At 39.9% G+C, this 21,382-nt stretch overlaps 2 protein-coding genes across 3 annotated transcripts in view; both read left to right on the forward strand.

Moving 5' to 3' along the window:
- LOC124720037 (cation-dependent mannose-6-phosphate receptor-like) overlaps window positions 1–2,377 on the forward strand; it is an 81,476-nt gene extending 79,099 nt beyond the window's left edge. For both annotated transcript variants that reach the window (XM_047245292.1, XM_047245291.1), the window contains one exon: window positions 1,168–2,377. In XM_047245292.1, coding sequence (XP_047101248.1) covers window positions 1,168–1,302 — 135 coding nt within the window. In that variant the 3' untranslated portion in view covers window positions 1,303–2,377. The remainder of the gene's footprint in view (window positions 1–1,167) is intronic.
- Window positions 2,378–14,481: 12,104 nt separating this feature from the next.
- Window positions 14,482–19,365, forward strand: LOC124720066 (60S ribosomal protein L18a). Its single transcript, XM_047245333.1, has 4 exons — window positions 14,482–14,593; window positions 14,965–15,144; window positions 16,088–16,264; window positions 19,134–19,365. The coding sequence occupies exons 1-4, from the start codon at window positions 14,576–14,578 to the stop codon at window positions 19,290–19,292; spliced, it is 534 nt and encodes a 177-aa protein (XP_047101289.1). The 5' UTR covers window positions 14,482–14,575; the 3' UTR covers window positions 19,293–19,365.
- The last annotated feature ends 2,017 nt before the right edge of the window (window positions 19,366–21,382 follow it).

The following is a 21,382-nucleotide window of genomic DNA, read 5'->3' on the forward strand; positions in this document are numbered from 1 at the left end:
CCCATCTAATCTTCACCATTCTTCTGTAGCACCACATTTCTAAAGCTTATATTCTCTTCTTGTCCAAACTATTTATTGTCCATGTTTCACTTCCGTACACGGCTACACTCCATACAAATACTTCCAGAAACAACTTCCTGACACTTAAATCTATACTCGGTGTTAACAAATTTCTCTTGTTCAGAAACGCTTCCCTTGCCATCGCCAGTCTACATTTTATATCCTTTCTACTTCAACCATCATCAGTTATTTTGCTCCCCAAATAGCAAAACTCCTTCACTACTTTAAGTGTCTCATATCCTAATCTAATACCCTCAGCATCAACCGACTTGAATTCGACTACATTCCATTATCCTCATTTTGCTTTTGTTGATGTTCATCTTATATCATCCTTTCAAGGCACTGTCTATTCCGTTCAACTACTCATCCAAGTCCTTTGCTGTCTCTGACAGAATTACAATGTCATTGGCGAACCTCAAAGTTTTTATTTCTTCTCCATGGATTTTAATACCTACTCCGAATTTTTCTTTTGTTTCCTTCACTGCTTGCTCAATATAGAGATTGAATAACATCGGGGAGAGGCTACAACCCTGTCTCACTCCCTTCCCAACCACTGCTTCCCTTTCATGCCCCTCTACTCTTATAACTGCCATCTGGTTTCTGAACAAATTGTAAACAGCCTTTCGCTCCCTGTAATTTACTCCTGCCACCTTCAGAATTTGAAAGAGAGTATGCCAGTCAACATTGTCAAAAGCTTTCTCTAAGTCTACAAATGCTAGAAACGTAGGTTTCCCTTTCCTTAATCTAGCTTCTAAGATAAGTCGTAGGGTCAGTATTGCCTCACGTGTTCCAATATTTCTACGGAATCCAAACTGATCTTCCCCGAACTCGGCTTCTACCAGTTTTTCCATTCGTCTGTAAAGAATTCGTGTTAGTATTTTGCAACCATGTCTTATTAATCTGATAGTTTGGTGATTTTCACATCTGTCAACACCTGCTTTTATTGGGATTTATGTAACAAGTGAATGAATAATATTTCCCATTGTATTAGAATCTTTTGTGTTTTCCAGATATTTTCAAGAAGCAATTGTAGATCACTTACAATTTTGATTCTGTCAATTCCATTTGTTTATTGGTGTTAATAATAATAATAATTATTATTATTAGGACGGGTGCAACCTGGTGTGCCGGCGTGGTGACTTTGCAGACGGCCGCAGCCTGTCTCGCTCAGACGGCTGGCAACAGATCGCCGGCGGCAGCTTCACTGACTCGGACAGGGACGACGCGCCGCTCCAACCATGACAGTTGCTGTGCCTGTCTGTCTAGTCCTGTGTTCTCTGCCAGGTCACCTGGCGGATCCACTGCTACGCCGCCCTCAGTTTCTTCTTTTACAGCTTACTGCTAATGGAAGGGAAACCTGGCCGTGTCCCAAATATCTCATTCTTAGTATTCCTATCATATGGGTGTCTTAAGAGTGGCAGAAATACAGATTCTCTGTCCACCTTTTTAGCTTCAGTATTTAGATCTAAATTTTGTGGTTGGACATGTGTCTGAGGTGAAGAATGCTGTAACTTTTTCTGCTTACAATTCCATATATGTGATTTTTTTTATACAAAACATTTGACAGTAATTTCAGAGTACCTCATATTTTTCACACTTTGCTTCATAATTATTGCTTGCTTGTAATTAGTAGCTATTGCTCTGTTGGAAAGAAATGTCTCTTGAGAAAAATATTTTCAGTTGTATTGCTATTTGTCTGTACATTAATGATCTCATAATTCACTGATAAGTGTGTGTGTGTGTGTGTGTGTGTGTGTGTGTGTGTGTGTGTGTGTTTTGCGTGCATCTGCATGCTTGATGTTCCTTTCAATAATTGTGCTAGTGTGAAAGATGAGTTTGGGTTTATCCTGCCAAATTGAGGCTTAATTTAAATTCTGGAGTCTGTGCACATTGCAGATTTGTTGTTCAGGATTACTTAAGTGCGAGAATAAAATAATGAGCTGTTATTTATGTTACCAAAATTTTCTGCATTACATTTAGAGTGGAACATGTTTTTCTGTGTGTAGTGTGTGAATAGCAAATCAGTTGATAAGTCTCATTTTCAAACCTATGAAGCATTTATTGTTTTGGTTTTGTACTGGTCTTTGTACAATTTGTAAGATTTTAAAGTTTGACGTTATTTATCGAGCCTGTGCGTACAATTCCGCCCGTTTAAAATTTACATGCCTGTGCACAAGGAAACATATTAATATATCGTGTTCTTTTTCCAATTAATATCACACTGCACGTGTTGAACCTGATTTTGCGTTGTACAAATACAAATAAATTGTATGTTATTGATGTGTACTTTTCAATAAAGCGTAAAATGTTGAATCGAGGGATTTACTGTGCATTACCTGCCGTTGTGTGGCGACATCTTTTAATCTGAGGACTCCTTAGAGAAATGTCCCGATACACTCTCTGTTCAAAAGCTTCCAAGCCGCTATCAGTGGAAATTAATGTGGGTGTGTCCACCCGTCACCTCTAAGATGATTTCGCTGAGGTGTCCAAATGTCTCTGGCGGAATGACGGCCCATTCTTCCAGAAGTGCCAAAACCAGATGAGAGTGTGATGTTGTACACTGGTATGTAGAGCGAAATAGTGTTGTAACTCATCCCAGAGATGTTCCATTGGGGTCAGGTCGGGACTCGGGGCAAGCCAGTCTATTTCAGGGACGTCGTCCACAAACCATTGCCTCATAGATCCTGTTTCACGATGGAGTGCATTGCCATGCCAATACAATCGGTCATTTTCTACAAAGTTTTTCTCTACAGTACATCCTTCTGGATGAGGGTACCACATGCTCACTGTGAGAAACACCACCACCCCGTACTATGTTGTCAACATTGTACATGGTGGGGGATAACGTTCTCCAGACGTTCGCCAAACTCAAAACCTTCCAATACATACACAAAGTGTATAGCATGAATCATTACTCCAAATCACTGATTTCCAGTACTGTACTGTCCGGCCTCTTACAACACCTGAAATGGCACTTACTTACTTATTGTATTCTACTTCCATCATTTTAACGTAGCCTCAGGCAGTGACGCGAGCAGTTAGGTAAACTACTCTGCAGTGCGTCTGGCCGGCTACTACGCTGAGCTACGAACGCCACCGCAGTATTGCCGAGTGAGAGACACCAACTTTCTGCCACAAACCCGCCAAGGGGAGGACCGGGTGCCATCACGTGAGGTACGCGAGAGGATCGGTGAGGCAGTGGCCCCGATGGCAGGTCGCTCTCTCGTCTGCCAGCTTGTTTACTCTCTGAACATGACCATCAGTCCTTCCTACTGAGAGCGAAATGCTCTTTCTGTACCCGTGCGGTTCATTCCCCGGCTGTAGCCAGTTTTCACGAATATTGTCTCCCGTACTGGTAGTTCTTCAGAATAAAACCCATTTTTTCCCTGAATCCTGGCATTGTCACTTCATGTGTAGGGAAAACACCTCGGATGCCCACCTACTACCATCCTGACATGCACAGCTTATGAGGAGCTGCTGAAGCATTGTACCCTATTCTTCTTAACTCCCTGTGCCCAGTCATTTTTTTCACAGTCATTGTGCTAGCTCGACTGGTGGTGTTGTTGTTGTTGTTGTGGTCTTCAGTCCTGAGACTGGTTTGATGCAGCTCTCCATGCTACTCTATCCTGTGCAAGCTTCTTCATCTCCCAGTACCTACTGCAACCTACATCCTTCTGAATCTGCTTAGCGTATTCATCTCTTGGTCTCCCTCTACGATTTTTACCCTCCACGCTGCCCTCCAATGCTAAATTTGTGATCCCTTGATGCCTCAAAACATGTCCTACCAACCGATCCCTTCTTCTAGTCAAGTTGTGCCACAAACTTCTCTTCTCCCCAATCCTATTCAATACCTTCTCATTAGTTACATGATCTACCCACCTTATCTTCAGCATTCTTCTGTAGCACCACATTTCGAAAGCTTCTATTCTCTTCTTGTCCAAACTGGTTATCGTCCATGTTTCACTTCCATACATGGCTACACTCCATACAAATACTTTCAGAAACGACTTCCTGACACTTAAATCTATACTCGATGTTAACAAATTTCTCTTCTTCAGAAACGATTTCCTTGCCATTGCCAGTCTACATTTTATATCCTCTCTACTTCGACCATCATCAGTTATTTTGCTCCCCAAATAGCAAAACTCCTTCACTACTTTAAGTGTCTCATTTCCTAATCTAATCCCCTCAGCATCACCCGATTTAATTTGACTACATTCCATTATCCTCGTTTTGCTTTTGTTGATGTTCATCTTATATCCTCCTTTCAAGACACTGTCCATTATGTTCAACTGCTCGACTGGTAGCACTTTGAAACTCTCACATATTCCCTTCCACTGAATTCTCTCTCTCTCTCTCTCTCTCTCTCTCTCTCTCTCTCTCTCTCTCTCTCTCTCTCTCCCTCCTTTAAAAAAAAAGATTACCCACCCTCTTTCCGTCAACACATGTGGTCTGCCAGGTCTCATTTCAGCTGTGGTTGTTCTTTCATGATTGACAGTTGCATCATCAGTGGTAGAGTTGGGCAGTTCTGGGAGGGTTGAAATGTCCCTGATGGATCTGTTACTGAGCTGCCATCCATTGACTAGTCGATATTCATTGTCACTTAGTGCTCCTGTTTTGCTGCTACTGCTTGTCAACTGACAACACAATACTCCCAGCCTCCTTTCATACTGGCGGGTCTGCCACTCATAACCTCTAGTGGTCAGCTCTGCACTACATAGGGTGTCTGCATATTTTTGATAGGGTAGATAGTGTACGAGGGTTGAATGAAAAGTAGTGCCTCCACCTTCGTTAATTGGGTTTGGATGAGAATTCTTTAATAAATCAAACATAGAAATAATCCTTAGAATGTGATCTTTAACTACCAGAATTCACTTTTCCACATAATCACCAGCCAATTGGATACATTTCTGCCAACAATGAACAAGTTTCCTGAAGCCGTCACAAAAGAAGTCGTCACTCTGTTTCTGCAGCCACAGTCTCACAGTTCTCTCAGCGTCTTCATCAGAAGCATAATGGTATCCCCGCAGATCGTCTTTCATTATCGGGAACAGATGGAAGTCGGATGGCGCTAAATCTGGACTATTTGGAGGATACCGTGCGGTGGTGAAATTCAGTCTATGCAGTTCTGATGTGGCGGCATGTAAAGTGTGTAGTTTGGCATTGACATACTGCAGGAAAACATTTCCCTTTTCCTTTCGGACCCCTGTTAGCCATCATTTCAGAGTTCACAGCGTTGTAATGCTCTGAATTTATTGTGTTCCACGATCGAGGAAATCAACATTGATAACACCATCTGCTACCTAGAACACTGTGGCCGTGAGTTTTCCAGCTGAGAGGTGCATCTTGAATTTCTTTTTCTGGGGCGAGTCTTTGTGTCGATATTCCATAGACTGACGTTTCGTCTCTGGGTCGTAATGGTGTACCCACGTTTTGTCTCCTGTCACAATTGAATGGAGGAAGGTGTCACCTTCATTCTTGTAATGCGAGAGGAGTTCCTGGCAAATTTCAAGTCTGTGCGCTTTCATTTCAGGAGTCAGCATCCGGGCTACCCATCGTGCACAGATCTTCAGATATCCAAGCAAAGCAATAATGCGACCCACGCGTTCTTGTGATATGCCGATTGTGCTTGCAATTTCTCTCTGAGGGATACGATGATCCTCCTGAATCGATCTGTCAACATTTTGCTTGTGAAACTCAGTGGTTGCTGTCACACGATGTCCAACTCTTCGTTAGGGACACAGGTCAGATATTCCCATCACAACATCTTTAAAATTACTCGCCTAATGACGCACAGTACTCACATCAACACAATCACCATAAACTGCTTTTATTCTCTGATGAATCTCCTTTTGGGTGACACCTTCTGCTGTCAAGAATTCAATGACTGTGCATTGCTTAAGTTGCATTGATCAACCGTCTGTAACAACACAGCCATTCAATGCTTAGGCTTCCCGTCAAACTTATATCTGCAAACAAATATCTGCATTGCATACGCATGCCTATACTAGTTTCTTTGTTGCTTCAGTGTATGTTTGTTGTTTTCATGTGGTGGGTCATCTTGGGGGACAATGTGTATCTTCAAGGGGGGACAACGACTGTACTAACTTTGCAGGTGGAAATTCCTTTTGGGGATTTTTGTTCACGTTGCATGGATAATCACCACAAGTCAAAGGAGTTCTGGAGCCAGAGTCACTGTCAACAGTATGGAAAGTTGTTGAAGCAAAGAGCTGGAAATCAGCTAACTACAAAAAATTACACACTCTCTCTCTCTCTCTCTCTCTCTCTCTCTCTCTCTCTCTCTCTCTATGCTATATCGGCACATATCCAGCCCACTACCTTTCCTTTTCCTCTTTACACTTTTTATTATTAATTAGGGAAAATACCCTCAGCACTATACATTTTTCAGATGTCTAAAACTTCATCAAGGAGTTTGTCAAACGATCCTTTCACACTAGTTGTTTCTAACAGCACACTTAGAGGTTATATGCAATTGCATGTCCTTACTTTCAGACTGCATAATCTTTGATGTTGTTGTTTGTTGTTGTTGTTGTTGTGGTCTTCAGTCCTGAGACTGGTTTGATGCAGCTCTCCATGCTATTCTATCCTGTGCAAGCTTTTTCATCTCCCAGTACCTACTGCAACCTACATCCTTCTGAATCTGCTTAGTGTATTCATCTCTTGGTCTCCCTCTACGATTTTTACCCTACACGCTGCCCTCCAATACTAAATTGGTGATCCCTTGATGCCTCAGAACATGTCCTACCAACCGATCCCTTCTTCTGGTCAAGTTGTGCCACAAACTTCTCTTCTCCCCAATCCTATTCAATACTTCCTCATTAGTTATGTGATCTACCCATCTAATCTTCAGCATTCTTCTGTAGCACCACATTTCGAAAGCTTCTATTCTCTTCTTGTCCAAACTATTTATCGTCCATGTTTCACTTCCATATATGGCTACACTCCATACAAATACTTTCAGAAATGACTTCCTGACACTTAAATCAATACTGGATGTTAACAAATTTCTCTTCTTCAGAAACGCTTTCCTTGCCATTGCCAGCCTACATTTTATATCCTCTCTACTTCGACCATCATCAGTTATTTTGCTCCCCAAATAGCAAAACTCCTTTACTACTTTAAGTGCCTCATTTCCTAATCTAATTCCCTCAGCATCACCCGACTTAATTAGACTACATTCCATTATCCTTGTTTTGCTTTTGTTGATGTTCATCTTATATCCTCCTTTCAAGACACTGTCCATTCCATTCAACTGCATTCCAAGTCCTTTGCTGTCTCTGACAGAATTACAATGTCATCGGCGAACCTCAAATTTTAATACCTACTCCGAATTTTTCTTTTGTTTCCTTTACTGCTTGCTCAATATACAGATTGAACAACATCGGGGAGAGGCTACAACCCTGTCTTACTCCCTTCCCAACCACTGCTTCCCTTTCATGTCCCTCGACTCTTATAACTGCCATCTGGTTTCTGTACAAATTGTAAATAGCCTTTCGCTCCCTGTAATTTACCCCTGCCACCTTTAGAATTTGAGAGAGAGTATTCCAGTCAACATTGTCAAAAGCTTTCTCTAAGTCTACAAATGCTAGAAACGTAGGTTTGCCTTTCCTTAATCTTTCTTCTGAGATAAGTCATAAGGTCAGTATTGCCTCACGTGTTCCAGTGTTTCTACGGAATCCAAACCGATCTTCCCCGAGGTTGGCTTCTACTAGTTTTTCCATTCGTCTGTAAAGAATTCGTGTTAGTATTTTGCAGCTGTGACTTATTAAGCTGATAGTTCGGTAATTTTCACATCTGTCAACACCTGCTTTCTTTGGGATTGGAATTATTATATTCTTCTTGAAGTCTGAGGGTATTTCGCCTGTTTCATACATCTTGCTCACCAGATGGTAGAGTTTTGTTAGGACTGGCTCTCCCACGGCCGTCAGTAGTTCCAATGGAATATTGTCTACTCCGGGGGCCTTGTTTCGACTCAGGTCTTTCAGTGCTCTGTCAAACTCTTCACGCAGTATCATATCTCCCATTTCATCTTCATCTACATCCTCTTCCATTTCCATAATATTGTCCTCAAGTACATCGCCCTTGTATAGACCCTCTATATACTCCTTCCACCTTTCTGCTTTCCCTTCTTTGCTTAGAACTGGGTTTCCATCTGAGCTCTTGATATTCATACAAGTCGTTCTCTTATCTCCAAACGTCCCTTTAATTTTCCTGTAGGCGGTATCTATCTTACCCCTAGTGAGATAGGCCTCTACATCCTTACATTTGTCCTCTAGCCATCCCTGCTTAGCCATTTTGCACTTCCTGACGATCTCGTTTTTGAGACGTTTGTATTCCTTTTTGCCTGTTTCACTTACTGCATTTTTATATTTTCTCCTTTCATCAATTAAATTCAGTATTTCTTCTGTTACCCAAGGATTTCTACTAGCCCTCGTCTTTTTACCTACTTGATCCTCTGCTGCCTTCACTACTTCATCCCTCAAAGCTACCCATTCTTCTTCTACTGTATTTCTTTCCCCCATTCCTGTCAATTGCTCCCTTATGCTCTCCCTGAATCTCTGTACAACCTCTGGTTCTTTTAGTTTATCCAGGTCCCATCTCCTTAAATTCCCACCTTTTTGCAGTTTCTTCAGTTTTAATCTACAGGTCATAACCAATAGATTGTGGTCAGAGTCCACATCTGCCCCTGGAAATGTCTTACAATTTAAAACCTGGTTCCTAAATCTCTGTCTTACCATTATATAATCTATCTGATACCTTTTAGTATCTCCAGGGTTCTTCCATGTATACAACCTTCTTTCATGATTCTTAAACCAAGTGTTAGTTATGATTATGTTGTGCTCTGTGCAAAATTCTACCAGGCGGCTTCCTCTTTCATTTCTGTCCCCCAATCCATATTCACCTACTATGTTTCCTTCTCTCCCTTTTCCTACACTCGAATTCCAGTCACCCATGACTATTAAATTTTCGTCTCCCTTCACAATCTGAATAATTTCTTTTATTTCATCATACATTTCTTCAATTTCTTCGTCATCTGCAGATACTACTGATTTTTTCTAGTGCTTTACACTGAAATATTAAAAGAGTAACAAAGCTCTACAATTTTATTTTCTTTCGGGACAGACTTTGTTCATTACATTTCTCACTCATAACAATTATATTTACTAGACTCGTAAGAAGTCAACAAATCTTTCTTTAAGCACATTGATGATATATCCCAGGCTGATATATTAGATTTACTGGCTTTAACATTACCTTTAAAGTAACAGCACAAGTTTTTGAAGCCTGTCATAGTAGCATGCTGTGGTCAATCAAGTTCTGTATAATCTTCATTGATCCATTATGGACTGTGGGACAATGGCTGGTATGTATTTCTTGATGCAATAATTTACCAACAGCCGTATGTATTGTAGAAATTTATTTTACGAAATTCTTATGTGCCAGCAGCTGTTGCATAACGATTTGATGCACAGATCCAGTTATAAGGCTCCTTCCGTGTATAGCAATTTTACGACTATGACGTGTGCGGCTTGAAGTATCAATGTAATGCCAAAACTGGTAGCACTTAAGAAGTTCATAAAATAAATTCATACAATACATACGGCTGTTGGTAAATTATTGCATCAAGAAAAGAGTTCTGTATATTCTCACCATTGGTGCATTCCCTCTTTGTAACAAAAAACCAGTTATCGCTGAGGCTGCCACATTCCTATTTCAGAATAAAATGGTTTACTTGAGTAGTAACCTCTGTCTGTTCAACATACTGCAGTACCTGCCTGTGGTAGCCAGATCCTAGGTCTTGTCCTGACAGAATGTTGTGGTTTTCCACTGCAAGGGGGTCCCATTACAACTGATTTATCTATTCCTTCCTTGGCAGTTGTTCCTCTGTTCATTTTTCCCCACACTGTCTTTCTATTTTTTCCCAGTAAATTATTGATTGGAATATCTAAGGTAAGTAGAGAATGCCCGCCAAACATAGGTGTACAGAATACTTAATTGTGGCCAGGTGAAAATGAGTGCTGTGAAGAGAATGATAGAAAAACAAATTTTAATGCTTCTTCATTTTTTTCCATTTCACTGCCAGGGAGCCCTCATCTCAAGGTCTCTGGGGCACTACCCCGTTTGCCCCGGTCTCATTATGCCTCTGATGTGATGTGAGAAACAACTGTCTGTGACTTCAGTCCATGTCTGTTAATGACTTCGGAAGCTCTGTGAGCATAGCAGTACATCACAGACATCCTCTGTCCTCGTGTGTTACTTGTCCGCCCCTGGTAGTTGAGTGGTCAGTGCGACGGACTGTCGCACCTAACGGCCTGGGTTCGATTCCTGGCTGGGTCAGAGACTTTCTCTGCTCAGGGACTGGGTGTTGTGTTGTACTTATCATCATCAGTTCATCCCCATCAACACGCAAGTCGCCGAAGTGGCGTCAACTTGAAAGACTTGCACCGGGCGAATGGTCTATCCGACGGAAGGCCCTAGCCACACGGCATTTCCATTTTCCACGAGTTACTTCTCACGAGACATTCAACCACACAAAACACCTGTGTTACTTTGAGTTACTCCTTCAGCCAGTGAGAGCCCCCTACTTCCCCTGACAGAATATATACAGATCGTCTCGGATGTTGGCACTGTCCCAGTGCCAATATCCAGAATACCAGCAGTCACCTTAGACAATTGTTGGCTGACTTATCTCAGGTGGTGATACACCCAAATCAGTGCATGTTTTAAGGCCCAGGGGAGCAGGGAGATGTACAACACCCTACCAATAGCTGGCCATATACACGTGGGTTGTAAAGACAGGTCACAGATATTGGCGACAGATTCTTGACAACCTATAGGCCCTACCTCTGCACTAGTGGAAACACAACCATCAGGCTGGAACTGGCAGTTCCACCACACCAGCTGTCCACACACAAGTGAGTTTCTTTGATGGGCCACATTCAGAGAGTCCATGAGCTTTCCTGTTGTTTTTGCTTGACAGTAAGTGTCATTTATTTCAAGCATGGTGAAGGTGTGGACCTGTGACCTTGTCAAATAATTTATCTAGTTGTGCTGCAAAAGATTTCGGTTTTGGAAACTGACCAATGAACTTCCCATGAACAAGAATGTAAGTAGGGCATATGAAGAGATGGTTGAAACACACGTATATGGTATTCCAACTGTGGACCAATGTGTTATAAAAACTAAGCCACAAAATTTTAAATAGATTTCAGGAAGATGAAGGCCTCTGAAAGAAGTGGAAAGCAGACAGGAGGCTGAAATGTATAAACCAACACTATGGTGAGTGGCAGTAAAAAGTTGACTGTACTGTGTTCATTGTTGTGTAATCCATAATGATGTTACATCCATTATTTTATAGGTAATACAAATCATTGTACATTACAAAGGATCAAGCACATCCTTTTCCTAGCACATCAAACCTTCATGATTCTCAGAGGAGTGTGCATAGTTCTCAACCAGAGCCATACAGCTGAAATGTTGCCTTTTGGGAATCCATTCTTTGGCCCATCTTGTGCAATTTTTGTTTCAAGAAAAATATGAATACACAGCATACAGACCACCGACGGCCTACACAATTTTTCTCTTACTATCATCCATACTAACTTTCTCTTGACAATATAAATGAGTATCAAAACCCAAAAATATACTACAGTAAAATTATGCTTAAAAACACTGCACTGTGCTATATGATTTTGTTGAGACACAGTCACAACTCCTGAAATCTGACATCTGCAGCTTGTGGCCTGTTGAGCATGCACTGCAGTCCTGGGATGAAGGGATCCAGCCACTGTGCAGATTTGAGAGACCACGTCTGATGGTTACTAAACAACATTTTTTACTTATTCACAAATAAAAAATTTAACTCATCCACTATAAGAAGGCTGCAAGAGACCTTGGTTACAGAACATTTGTAGATTTGATGGATTGTGCATGCACATTAGTGGAAAATGTCAGGTGTGAGATCGGCAGGCTGGATCAGTCACATCCACAGAATCGGCTCACGGTTCTGGCCTGTTGCGAAAATCTGCTTTTATGTGGCCAGCTAGCAATGTGATTGTACCACCAGTTTCATTGCTCATTTAACTTGATTTTGTAATCATTTAAATAAAATCACAAAACCTCTCAATGCATGAAAGTCCTTTCCAGCTCCTGAGCTCTCTTTCTAGGAGATGAACTTTATGTCAGTGAATGTAGTTAAGGGGCATTTGTGGTAACCACAGTGGTAAGCAATTAGTGACCTCTGCACAGTGGGCTCTAGATAACTCTGATAAATTGCATTAACATTTAAAGTGTATTACAATGTACATCATCATGGAGTAATTCCATACAGTAGCACCAGAACATCTGTTATGTTTAAGTTCCACCTTGCCAATCAAGGAAATGGACTGAAGGATGTGAAGGCTTCGGCTCTTTCAAAAAAACATTGGCATAGGAATATACATTAACATTCTCTCTTCCTATCACACTTAAGATCCACACAACTCCAATTTCGTAAGTGCAGCTGAAGCTGTCAGAATAGCAATAAGTCAGCAAAACAACTGTTTACACACATTCAAAATAGCAGTCATATTTTGTGATTCCATAGCAGCAATATCAGCATTTATCAACACACAAGACCTAAAATTCATTCAAGTTGTCCAGGAAGTAATTACACCACTACAGCAGAAGAACAAGAAAACTCTAAATCATTGGCTACCATCTCACTGTCTCTTGGATGGTAATGAAAAAGCTGCACATAAATTAAACACATTAAAAAAAATCCTAATGTGTTATGTTTTACAGTGAAATGCATTATTGACAAGGTACTTTAAGAATAATTGAAAAGATCCAACAAAATTCCATATGAGGGAAAGATCTGAAAAAACATCATGGACAACTCAGCAGCACCTGATGGACCAAGAAGAGAAGCAGTAGCCATATTCCAATTGGCTACAAGGGGCAGCCCACCTGCATAAGATCTTCATATTATTGTCTCCAGAACATGTACTGTGTCACAGAATTGGTGCACTCATGAAAAAAGAACTTTTAAAATTGTATCAAAAATTGTTTGTAATTCAGACTAACATAATTGTAGTGGGAAGCAAGAAGGTATTTGATGATAAACCAAGTGCAGGACATTAAATTAATAATAATAATATCAGTGATCGCCAAACGTACACTCAATTTCTATATCTTTTGCTTACTGAAGGGAAGCCGCAGTGACCCTCCAATAAGCTGCATGGTGTCAACATGAGAGCTTTAACATTTGCAAAATAAGAATCCTCAGATTATTTATACAGTAGTACATACGATTGGACAGCAAGGTTTTGGAATTAAATATCCTTTGTGTCGTATGTAAATGCCTCTACAGTGACAGTGCCTGCAGACTAGGTCATTAGTACATCCTTTCCCCCTACCATCCACCCAAATACAATTTTATGTGAAACTGAGTGTATTTCATTTTGTTACAACTGAGTCGTTCTTTCCGCTGTGGGACAGCTAGCCTATTCGTTTCTAACATGAGGTATATGTGTAACATCAATATATACAGTAGTAGGCCCTACTTTTGTTTGACAGCACATATATATTTTGTTGCTGCCAGATATGATCTACAATCAAACTGTTTGTGTTTCTGTTACCTGTAAAGCTTTATTTTCCCCATTGCAGTCTATATCATCGCGTTAGGAACAAAAATTCTACCACTCTGCTCTACACATCTAAATGAACTCAGTGAATCACTAGTTATACACGTAATTCTATTGAAATAATGGTTCACAAACTTCCAACGTATCTTAGTAGCACGTTTTTATGATTTATTCTAATTTTCTTGGTGTAGGAGGAGCCGTATGTTCGATTGATAATGTATGAGACAGAAGTTCGCGACTTTGCAGCGAAATATTAATCCAGTTGACCGCTTAATGCTTCAATATCATACTGATAACATTATTTTCATCTGTAATGGGGGGGGGAAAAGAAGGCATTTCTCGAACGCAGACGCCAATCCCTCGGCTATCTGCAACATGCCACGCAATAGCAGAACAACGCAGCGGCCCAAAGAAGACAGCATTACAGTAAACAACTTCAGCTTCGATATCGCTTACTGCTTTCCTCCGATAAGTAATTTTACCCAACATTTGAAATTGTTTCAATTAAACTTTATGAATTATCTAACAATAAATTAATAGATAAAGAAATAATCTAGTAAAAGCTGATACTGGATCACTCTACAGCACTTCTTTCCCCCTGTCAGTAAATATTTGCTTTTGTAAACACATATCTGAATTTCAGACTAAATTTTTTGTTGAACATAAACACAATTTTGCAATTTGAAAGGTGTGAAATTTTGTATTGTATAAATTTTCTATGGTATAAACTCGATTTGAAATTCTTAATCGATTATTTTTCGACAGAGTAACCATGATAATATCTTTGTTTAAGGTGCTTGTGTCCAAAGACAGGGTCCTTCCGGAGTTGCCATTGGATTGGGAATACACGTGCGCGTATTTAGGCGAAAATGAAAGCCAAAGGAGAGGTAATAATGACATTTTTACAATTATTTATGACTGTTTCAACAGTATGTTGAAAAATTCGTTTGTGAGATTGACGAGGTACATGTAATGTGATGGTTAATTTGCGAACCTAATATTGGTATCAGTCATAGTAACACGTCTGTTAAGTGAATATAACGCCGGCAGCAGTGTCAACATGTGGAAGAAGTTATTATGATATACACTTGAATCTATAGAACACGATCCATCAGTGAAAAAATATTTTTAACCTATTTAATAGACATGCAGTTTGTGTTGATTGTGTAAATGTTTTTTTGGTGACTGCAACTTTGTTAATGTTATTCAGTATTTCAGTAATCTACCTACTAAAACAAAAATTGTTTGGTGTTTACAGTTGAAGGAATTTGAGGTTATAGGCCGGAAGTTACCATCAGAAAAACAGAAGGTGACTCCACTATACAAAATGAGAATATTTGCACCAGATTCCATTGTCGCAAAATCCCGCTTCTGGTATTTCCTGCGGCAACTAAAGAAGTTCAAGAAGACCACTGGGGAAATTGTATCAATCAAGCAGGTGAGATGGAACTCCGCTAGCTCCTTGCAAAGTGTTGCTTGTGTGGGCGAACAGTAATAGGTGTTGTTTTACAAGTGGTCCTTACTGTTTAAAGCAGGATATCCCAGATTAATACTTTCATGCTGTTACTGCCAGTCAAACATTTAAAGGTTTTTGATGAATAGTGTGTTTGCAGCAAGGCATTTGCGAGGAAATTAGGTCAGAAAAGGATTACCCATTTCTGCCATGTTATGGAGATAACACTCTAAAGTGAAGTTTGTATTCTGTGAGAAATATGAAGTGCAAGACAAGAATGTGTATGCTCTTGTTTGCACCCATTGATAAATGATGTACATCTATGCACCACTTCTTAAGATGAGTTAATCCATAACATTTATGTAATTGGAAACTTGGTCCTGTAATTTTATGATCAGACACGTGTCATAACTTTTTTTTTCTCTAAAATAACAGTGATTGACAGTTAATGATGGGAGTGAGTGGTGTGTCTGCACATAATATTGCTGAGGCAGCAACAGCTAAGCGTTTCCCTTCAGGATATGATCACACACTGCCCATTAACATTCTTTATTGGGTGTGCTTAGCAGGGTGGTAAGACATTACTTTTTGTGCACTTTCCCAACTAGTTACAGGGCAGTGTCACAAAATAAACACGCTGCACCAAGAGTAAATGAAAGCCAATAACCATTGTCATATTACAGAGTAATGGTTGGTGCCCAGTATAGCAGAGCAGTGGCCTATGCTGATAGTGAATAGAATGTAAAGTGTGACCAAGCTCATTTTTGCTTGTTGCTCTGGTAGCTGTCCTGCAAACAATTATGACAATCTGCTATTTACTTTGATTGTTGCATAGTCAAGTATTGCCATTTGGGATTCTTGTTTATTTTTGTTTTGATTTTACTATTCGACATGAATTTGCATGTATTAATGACTCATTTTCCTACAGATTCCTGAGAAGTCCCCAATTAAGATCAAGAACTTTGGTATCTGGTTACGCTATGACTCCCGGTCTGGCACCCACAACATGTACCGTGAGTACAGGGACCTGAGTGTCTCTGGTGCAGTCACTCAGTGCTATCGGGATATGGGCGCTCGCCACAGAGCGAGAGCGCATTCCATTCAGGTGAGGATACTTGTATAATTTTATTGGGTTGATTGTCAGCTTTTAGAATCCTTTGATTGCCAGAGAGCAGTAGTAGTCCTTTCGGCAGAGCACCACCTAACAACCATTTGTTACTAATCATGCTATGAAACATTTGAGTAATATTGTCATTACTAATGCTGTGATGTTACAGAAGTCAAAGCTTGTGTTAAAAGATCAAAGATCTCTGCAAAATCTTGTATAAAAAATTAGAATAACACTCCAACTTTCATAAAAGTTCCCCAGTACTGTCAGATTTTTATATATAAAAAAAAATTGACAGATTGTTTGCAACGTTAGTGTTCAATACCTGTGGCTCTTTCATTGTGTGCTGATGTTGACAGCCAACTGGGTGTTGTATATGATAGTCAGTGAGAACCACTAGTCCTGATGCTTTGTTTTGATGGAAGATACAAATTGATTACATTGCTTTACAGTGTGAATGGAAAGAACTAGTTGTTCTGGAAGCCAGAAGCCTGGGTTAGGTTCTAATGTGACAGTTTGAGGTGCCAAAGCTGGCAAATGCTCAGCATAAAAATACCATTGCTGTAATAGGTTGATGTTTAGATTATCCTATATATATATATATATATATATAATCTAAACAGAAAGGATATATATTTAGATTTTACCAAAAATTCTGATGTTGCTAAATTGTAACACAATAGAACCAAATACCAGATTTGATGTATTCAGTTCCAGTTTTTCATCATGCAAGTCATTACTAACATTGGCACTCAATGCAGCTGCTGTGGATACTGTTGAGTGCACCTTTACTTGCACCTACAGTGCAGTGGAGCTATGATTTAGGGTCTACTAGAATTCAGAGGCAAAAAGTTTTGTTGTTTGAAATGATCTTGGTAAGAATTTGGTTCTGAATTTTCTGAAACTACATTAATTTGTGAAGTAACCTCTTCTTTTCTCCTCCTGCAGCTTATTTGCCTCTAGAAGCTATATGCTTCCTCTTTCTCACTGATATCTTCATGTTACACTCCAAGAAGACCTGTAGAAGGTAATACAGCTCTGAAGTAACAACTTAATAATTTGTGCACATTGTTGTATTTCAGTGATTGCCTTCATTTATTTGAATTTGCGAGCCTGGTCTGAGTTGCCACTCTGTCAGCCTTGCAAATTAAAGTACGGGGAATAAGCCATAATTTTTATGACTATTGTGTAGTTGGTACACAGGTACTTTTTCTCCCCACAGTATAAATTTTTTGGCATACACAGATACAGAGGATATTCTTGTTTAATAAGAATGTCCTGTAGGAAGAATCTTTTGGCCATATCAAAGGTCTTCTTGTAATCAGTTTTGTGTCTCAAGGTTAAACCTAATTGTGTAAGGCAACCTAATTACGTAATTATGTAAGGGAATCTTGAACATTGGAGTCTGTTTAAATAAATCTTTGCTTTCAATAAGTCATTTTCCTTCCTGTGTTTTGAAACACAACATGGTGTAATACCCCTCAAAGTCAAACTTCTCCTGTTTATTTTATTTCTCCACTTAGTGCAGCTTCACTTTGGTTCTGGCTGGTTGGCTATGTGACTCATCTCCTGCCTGTCCTCTAAGCTGGGAATGATTTACTTGCAGCTCTTACAAAATAGATACGTGTTTCAAACTTTTGCTGCCCTTCAAAGTAGTCACCAATATTGTGTAAAACCTGTTGCCAGCGATGTGTGTTGACAGTTCGAGCAGTGCGGTCTATTGCCTGATGAATTTGTATCAGTTCTGAAGCGGATGCTGTGAAGTGTTTCCTTCAGTTTAGAAATCGAGTTGAACTCACGAGGGCTTAAGTCAGGGGAGTGCAGTAGGTGGTATAGCACTTACCATCCCCATCAGTCAAACAAATCAGTAAAAGCTTCCACTGTACGTGCTTGAGTTTTGTCCTGCAAAATGATGGTCAGGTCCTACAGATAGTGTTGTCTCTTCTGTCTCTATGCTGTTCATTTTTGGAACACAACCTACGACCAGCTTAGAGACAGAAGTGATGACACTTTCTGCAGGACCTAACCATTTTGCAGGGCAATGCTCAAGCACGTACAGTGCAAGCTGTTACTGATTTGTTTGACTGATGGGTCTGCTAAGTGCTATACCACCTACTGCACTCCCCGACTTAAGCCCTCGTGAGTTCAGCTCGATTTCTAAACTGAAGGAAACACTTCACGGCATCCGCTTCAGAACTGCCACAAATTCTTCAGGCAATAGACCACACTGCTCAAACTGTCAACATAACTGACAGTGCTAAGATTATCCTATGACTTCCACGTCGCTGGTGGCTACTATGAAGGCCAGTAAAACTTTGAAAAACCTACCTATTTTGTAGGAGCTGTAAATAAATAGTTGCCACTGTTAAGGTTCCAAGCTTCGTATTTTCAGTTCATGCTGGTTACCTGCTGTATCAATTTACGTATGCTGGTTATATATCTACATTATGTCTCGGTAAAAGTGCACTTATTGTGTACCACGGGTTCTCTGTTGCATGGTATTGTTATTAATGGTGTGCATGATGAATGACTGGAAGTGAACACAGGGGACCGTGAATCAGGTGTGGGTAGCCAATGACATTGCTCACTAGTAATTTCTTACGATTAATAGATGAAATTAAGGGTGTTTTGTTTCACTCGCTGCAGTTGAAGCTGAGCTATTTGCCCCCAAACTAACGACCACCACGAAATTTTGCATAGTTGGAAAAACAAATATTTGTGACAACCAACATTATAAGATGGAGTGATTCCCATTGGCTACAAATGATAGTAATGAATTATCCACAGCGGTTAATGATGAAAAAGCTGCATCATAAGTTCACTTTAGCCTATTGCATTTCTCTAATGGCTAATTTCCTGTTCTCAGATAATCAAGGTGGAGCAGGTAAAGGCTTCAAACTGCCGGCGACCTCAGGTGAAGCAGTTCCACGACTCAAAGATCCGCTTCCCACTGCCCAAGAGGATCCAGCAGCGTCACCTCATGAACAAGTTTTCAGTCCGCAAACCCAGGACCTTCTATATGTAAACATATTGTGGACATTTGTTGTGGGTTTCCGAGTTTTGGATGTGAAACAATAAAGTTGTACTGTAAGAATAAATGGTGTAATTTTTACTACCTTTTAATGAAGCAGAATGTGCATGTTATGTGTGAGATTCAGTGAGCTACTGTGATATTAGCCCCCCCCCCCCCCCCCCATCAAAATCTTGGTTGTGAACACACTGATCTGCAGCATAATGCAAGCTCTGTCAGATTTAAATAGAAAATTCAGTTTAGAGTTGAAACCAACAAATACGAATACCATATAAAGGTTCATGGTAACTGTGATCTGTAGTGTAGCCTAAATTCCCCCCCACCGTGTTTTAATGCAGTTGACCATATTTAATGCACTTTTCGTCGTAAATATTGAAAGTGCGAGGTATAGTCAGTAAAGTAACTTAGATAATGCGCAGGTCTCCAACAAACGTGATGCTGTGAAAATATTTTATGCTTGGTGCTCCACAGCTCGTGTAAGTATTTAAGAGGTCTTAAAAATCACAATGTATATTTCCTTCAAAGGCATCTAGCATTCCAGTGTCTTTTGGTGTTAATGATAAAAATATTAAAAATCACAATGTATATTTCCTTCAAAGGCATCCAGCATTCCAGTGCCTTCTGATGTTATTGATAAAATTTTCAGGCATATATAAGTACTAGTGTTAATTTACAAAACAATACTTTAGCCATAAGAGCTAAGTGTTCAGAAAAATAGTTTAATACAAAATAAGCTCTTTTGGCTGCTATTACTCTGATTTCATGAGTAGTAATTTTGAGTGATTGACTATTGATACCAGATACTTGAACTGCTCAATTCTCTACAAAACATGCTTCTCAAAGTTACTGAGGGTGGCATTTCTTACAGCACTCATATATTTTCCTTCTTTTGGTGGTCCTGGCCTGCTGAAGTGTGATTATCTCCTTCATAGCTTTCACAGTTCTTGCAACTATGTTTTCCAAGGCAACAGGAGACACACCACCTTGCTTTCAATGAGCTTGTATGTCTATTGGATCAGACACCTTTCCTTCCAGCCTGATAATACCCTGTAACTAATTCATTCTCTCTCTAACAAGTCTTAACAATTTTCCAGGTGTTACTAGTTCAGTCAAAGCGCAGTACAGTTGCTCTCTGTCTATGCTATAATTTAGTGGCCTGTACTCGACAAAAAGGTGATGCAAACTAACCCCAAATTCAATTATTTTTTCTAAAATTTGCATTTGGGTAAAATTGTTAGCTATTGGGAGAAATCTACATTAGTGTGAGCCAGTCTCTCTGAACAATTGATAGAAAATAAAATAGTATGTTGGATAATACTGTGCTTCCCAAGTTTAGCAGTTTAATTGCGCAAATGTGGAACTCGAAAACATATCGTCTTTCATTATACAGGGCATATAATTCCATCTCTCCACTGCTGGGCATTGTCTTCTCATCCCACATTGAAACGAACAGCTTTAGGAGAATCTATTGCCACCTTGCATGAACAGTTATGTTGGACTATTATCTGTTCCTGGTGACCTACAGATTTTCAGTTTCTTCAGAGCAGTTATCTCTCCTGGAATCATTTAATCCTTGTGTGTCAATTGGATCTCTTGGTATCCTTCTGGTACACTGACTTTATAAAAATGTCAGTGCCATCGCTCACAGATCATCCCCTCACTTTTCCTGTTTCATCTGTCACCAGGCTAGTTCTTCCACTAAAGGCAAAAGGGCAGCAGTTACCTTATTACAAAATTTCCTCAGCTCAGTATGGCTCTCCATAAGCTCCAATTCTTTGATGTTTGGTTTCATTCACACACACTCTTTGTTGGTGAATGTGCTTTTCAATCTTTTTTTTTTTTTTTCTTCATAAAGTCCCACACTACTATTGTGCAATTTGATTGGAATGTTCTACATGCTTTGCTCTTCACTGTTACTATATCTTTCAATGTCAAACTATGGAGATCTTATGTACCTTGCTTCAGTTCCCTGTGTTTCTTTTGTGGCATCTCCAGTGCACAATTTATAATTTCCCATTGATCCTCAATGTTGTTAGACTGTTCCTCGTTCAAGGATCTTTGATATCTTTTCTTGGTATTGACAA

Source organism: Schistocerca piceifrons, chromosome 11 (assembly GCF_021461385.2).
Source record: "Schistocerca piceifrons isolate TAMUIC-IGC-003096 chromosome 11, iqSchPice1.1, whole genome shotgun sequence".
Taxonomy (NCBI): domain Eukaryota; kingdom Metazoa; phylum Arthropoda; class Insecta; order Orthoptera; family Acrididae; genus Schistocerca; species Schistocerca piceifrons.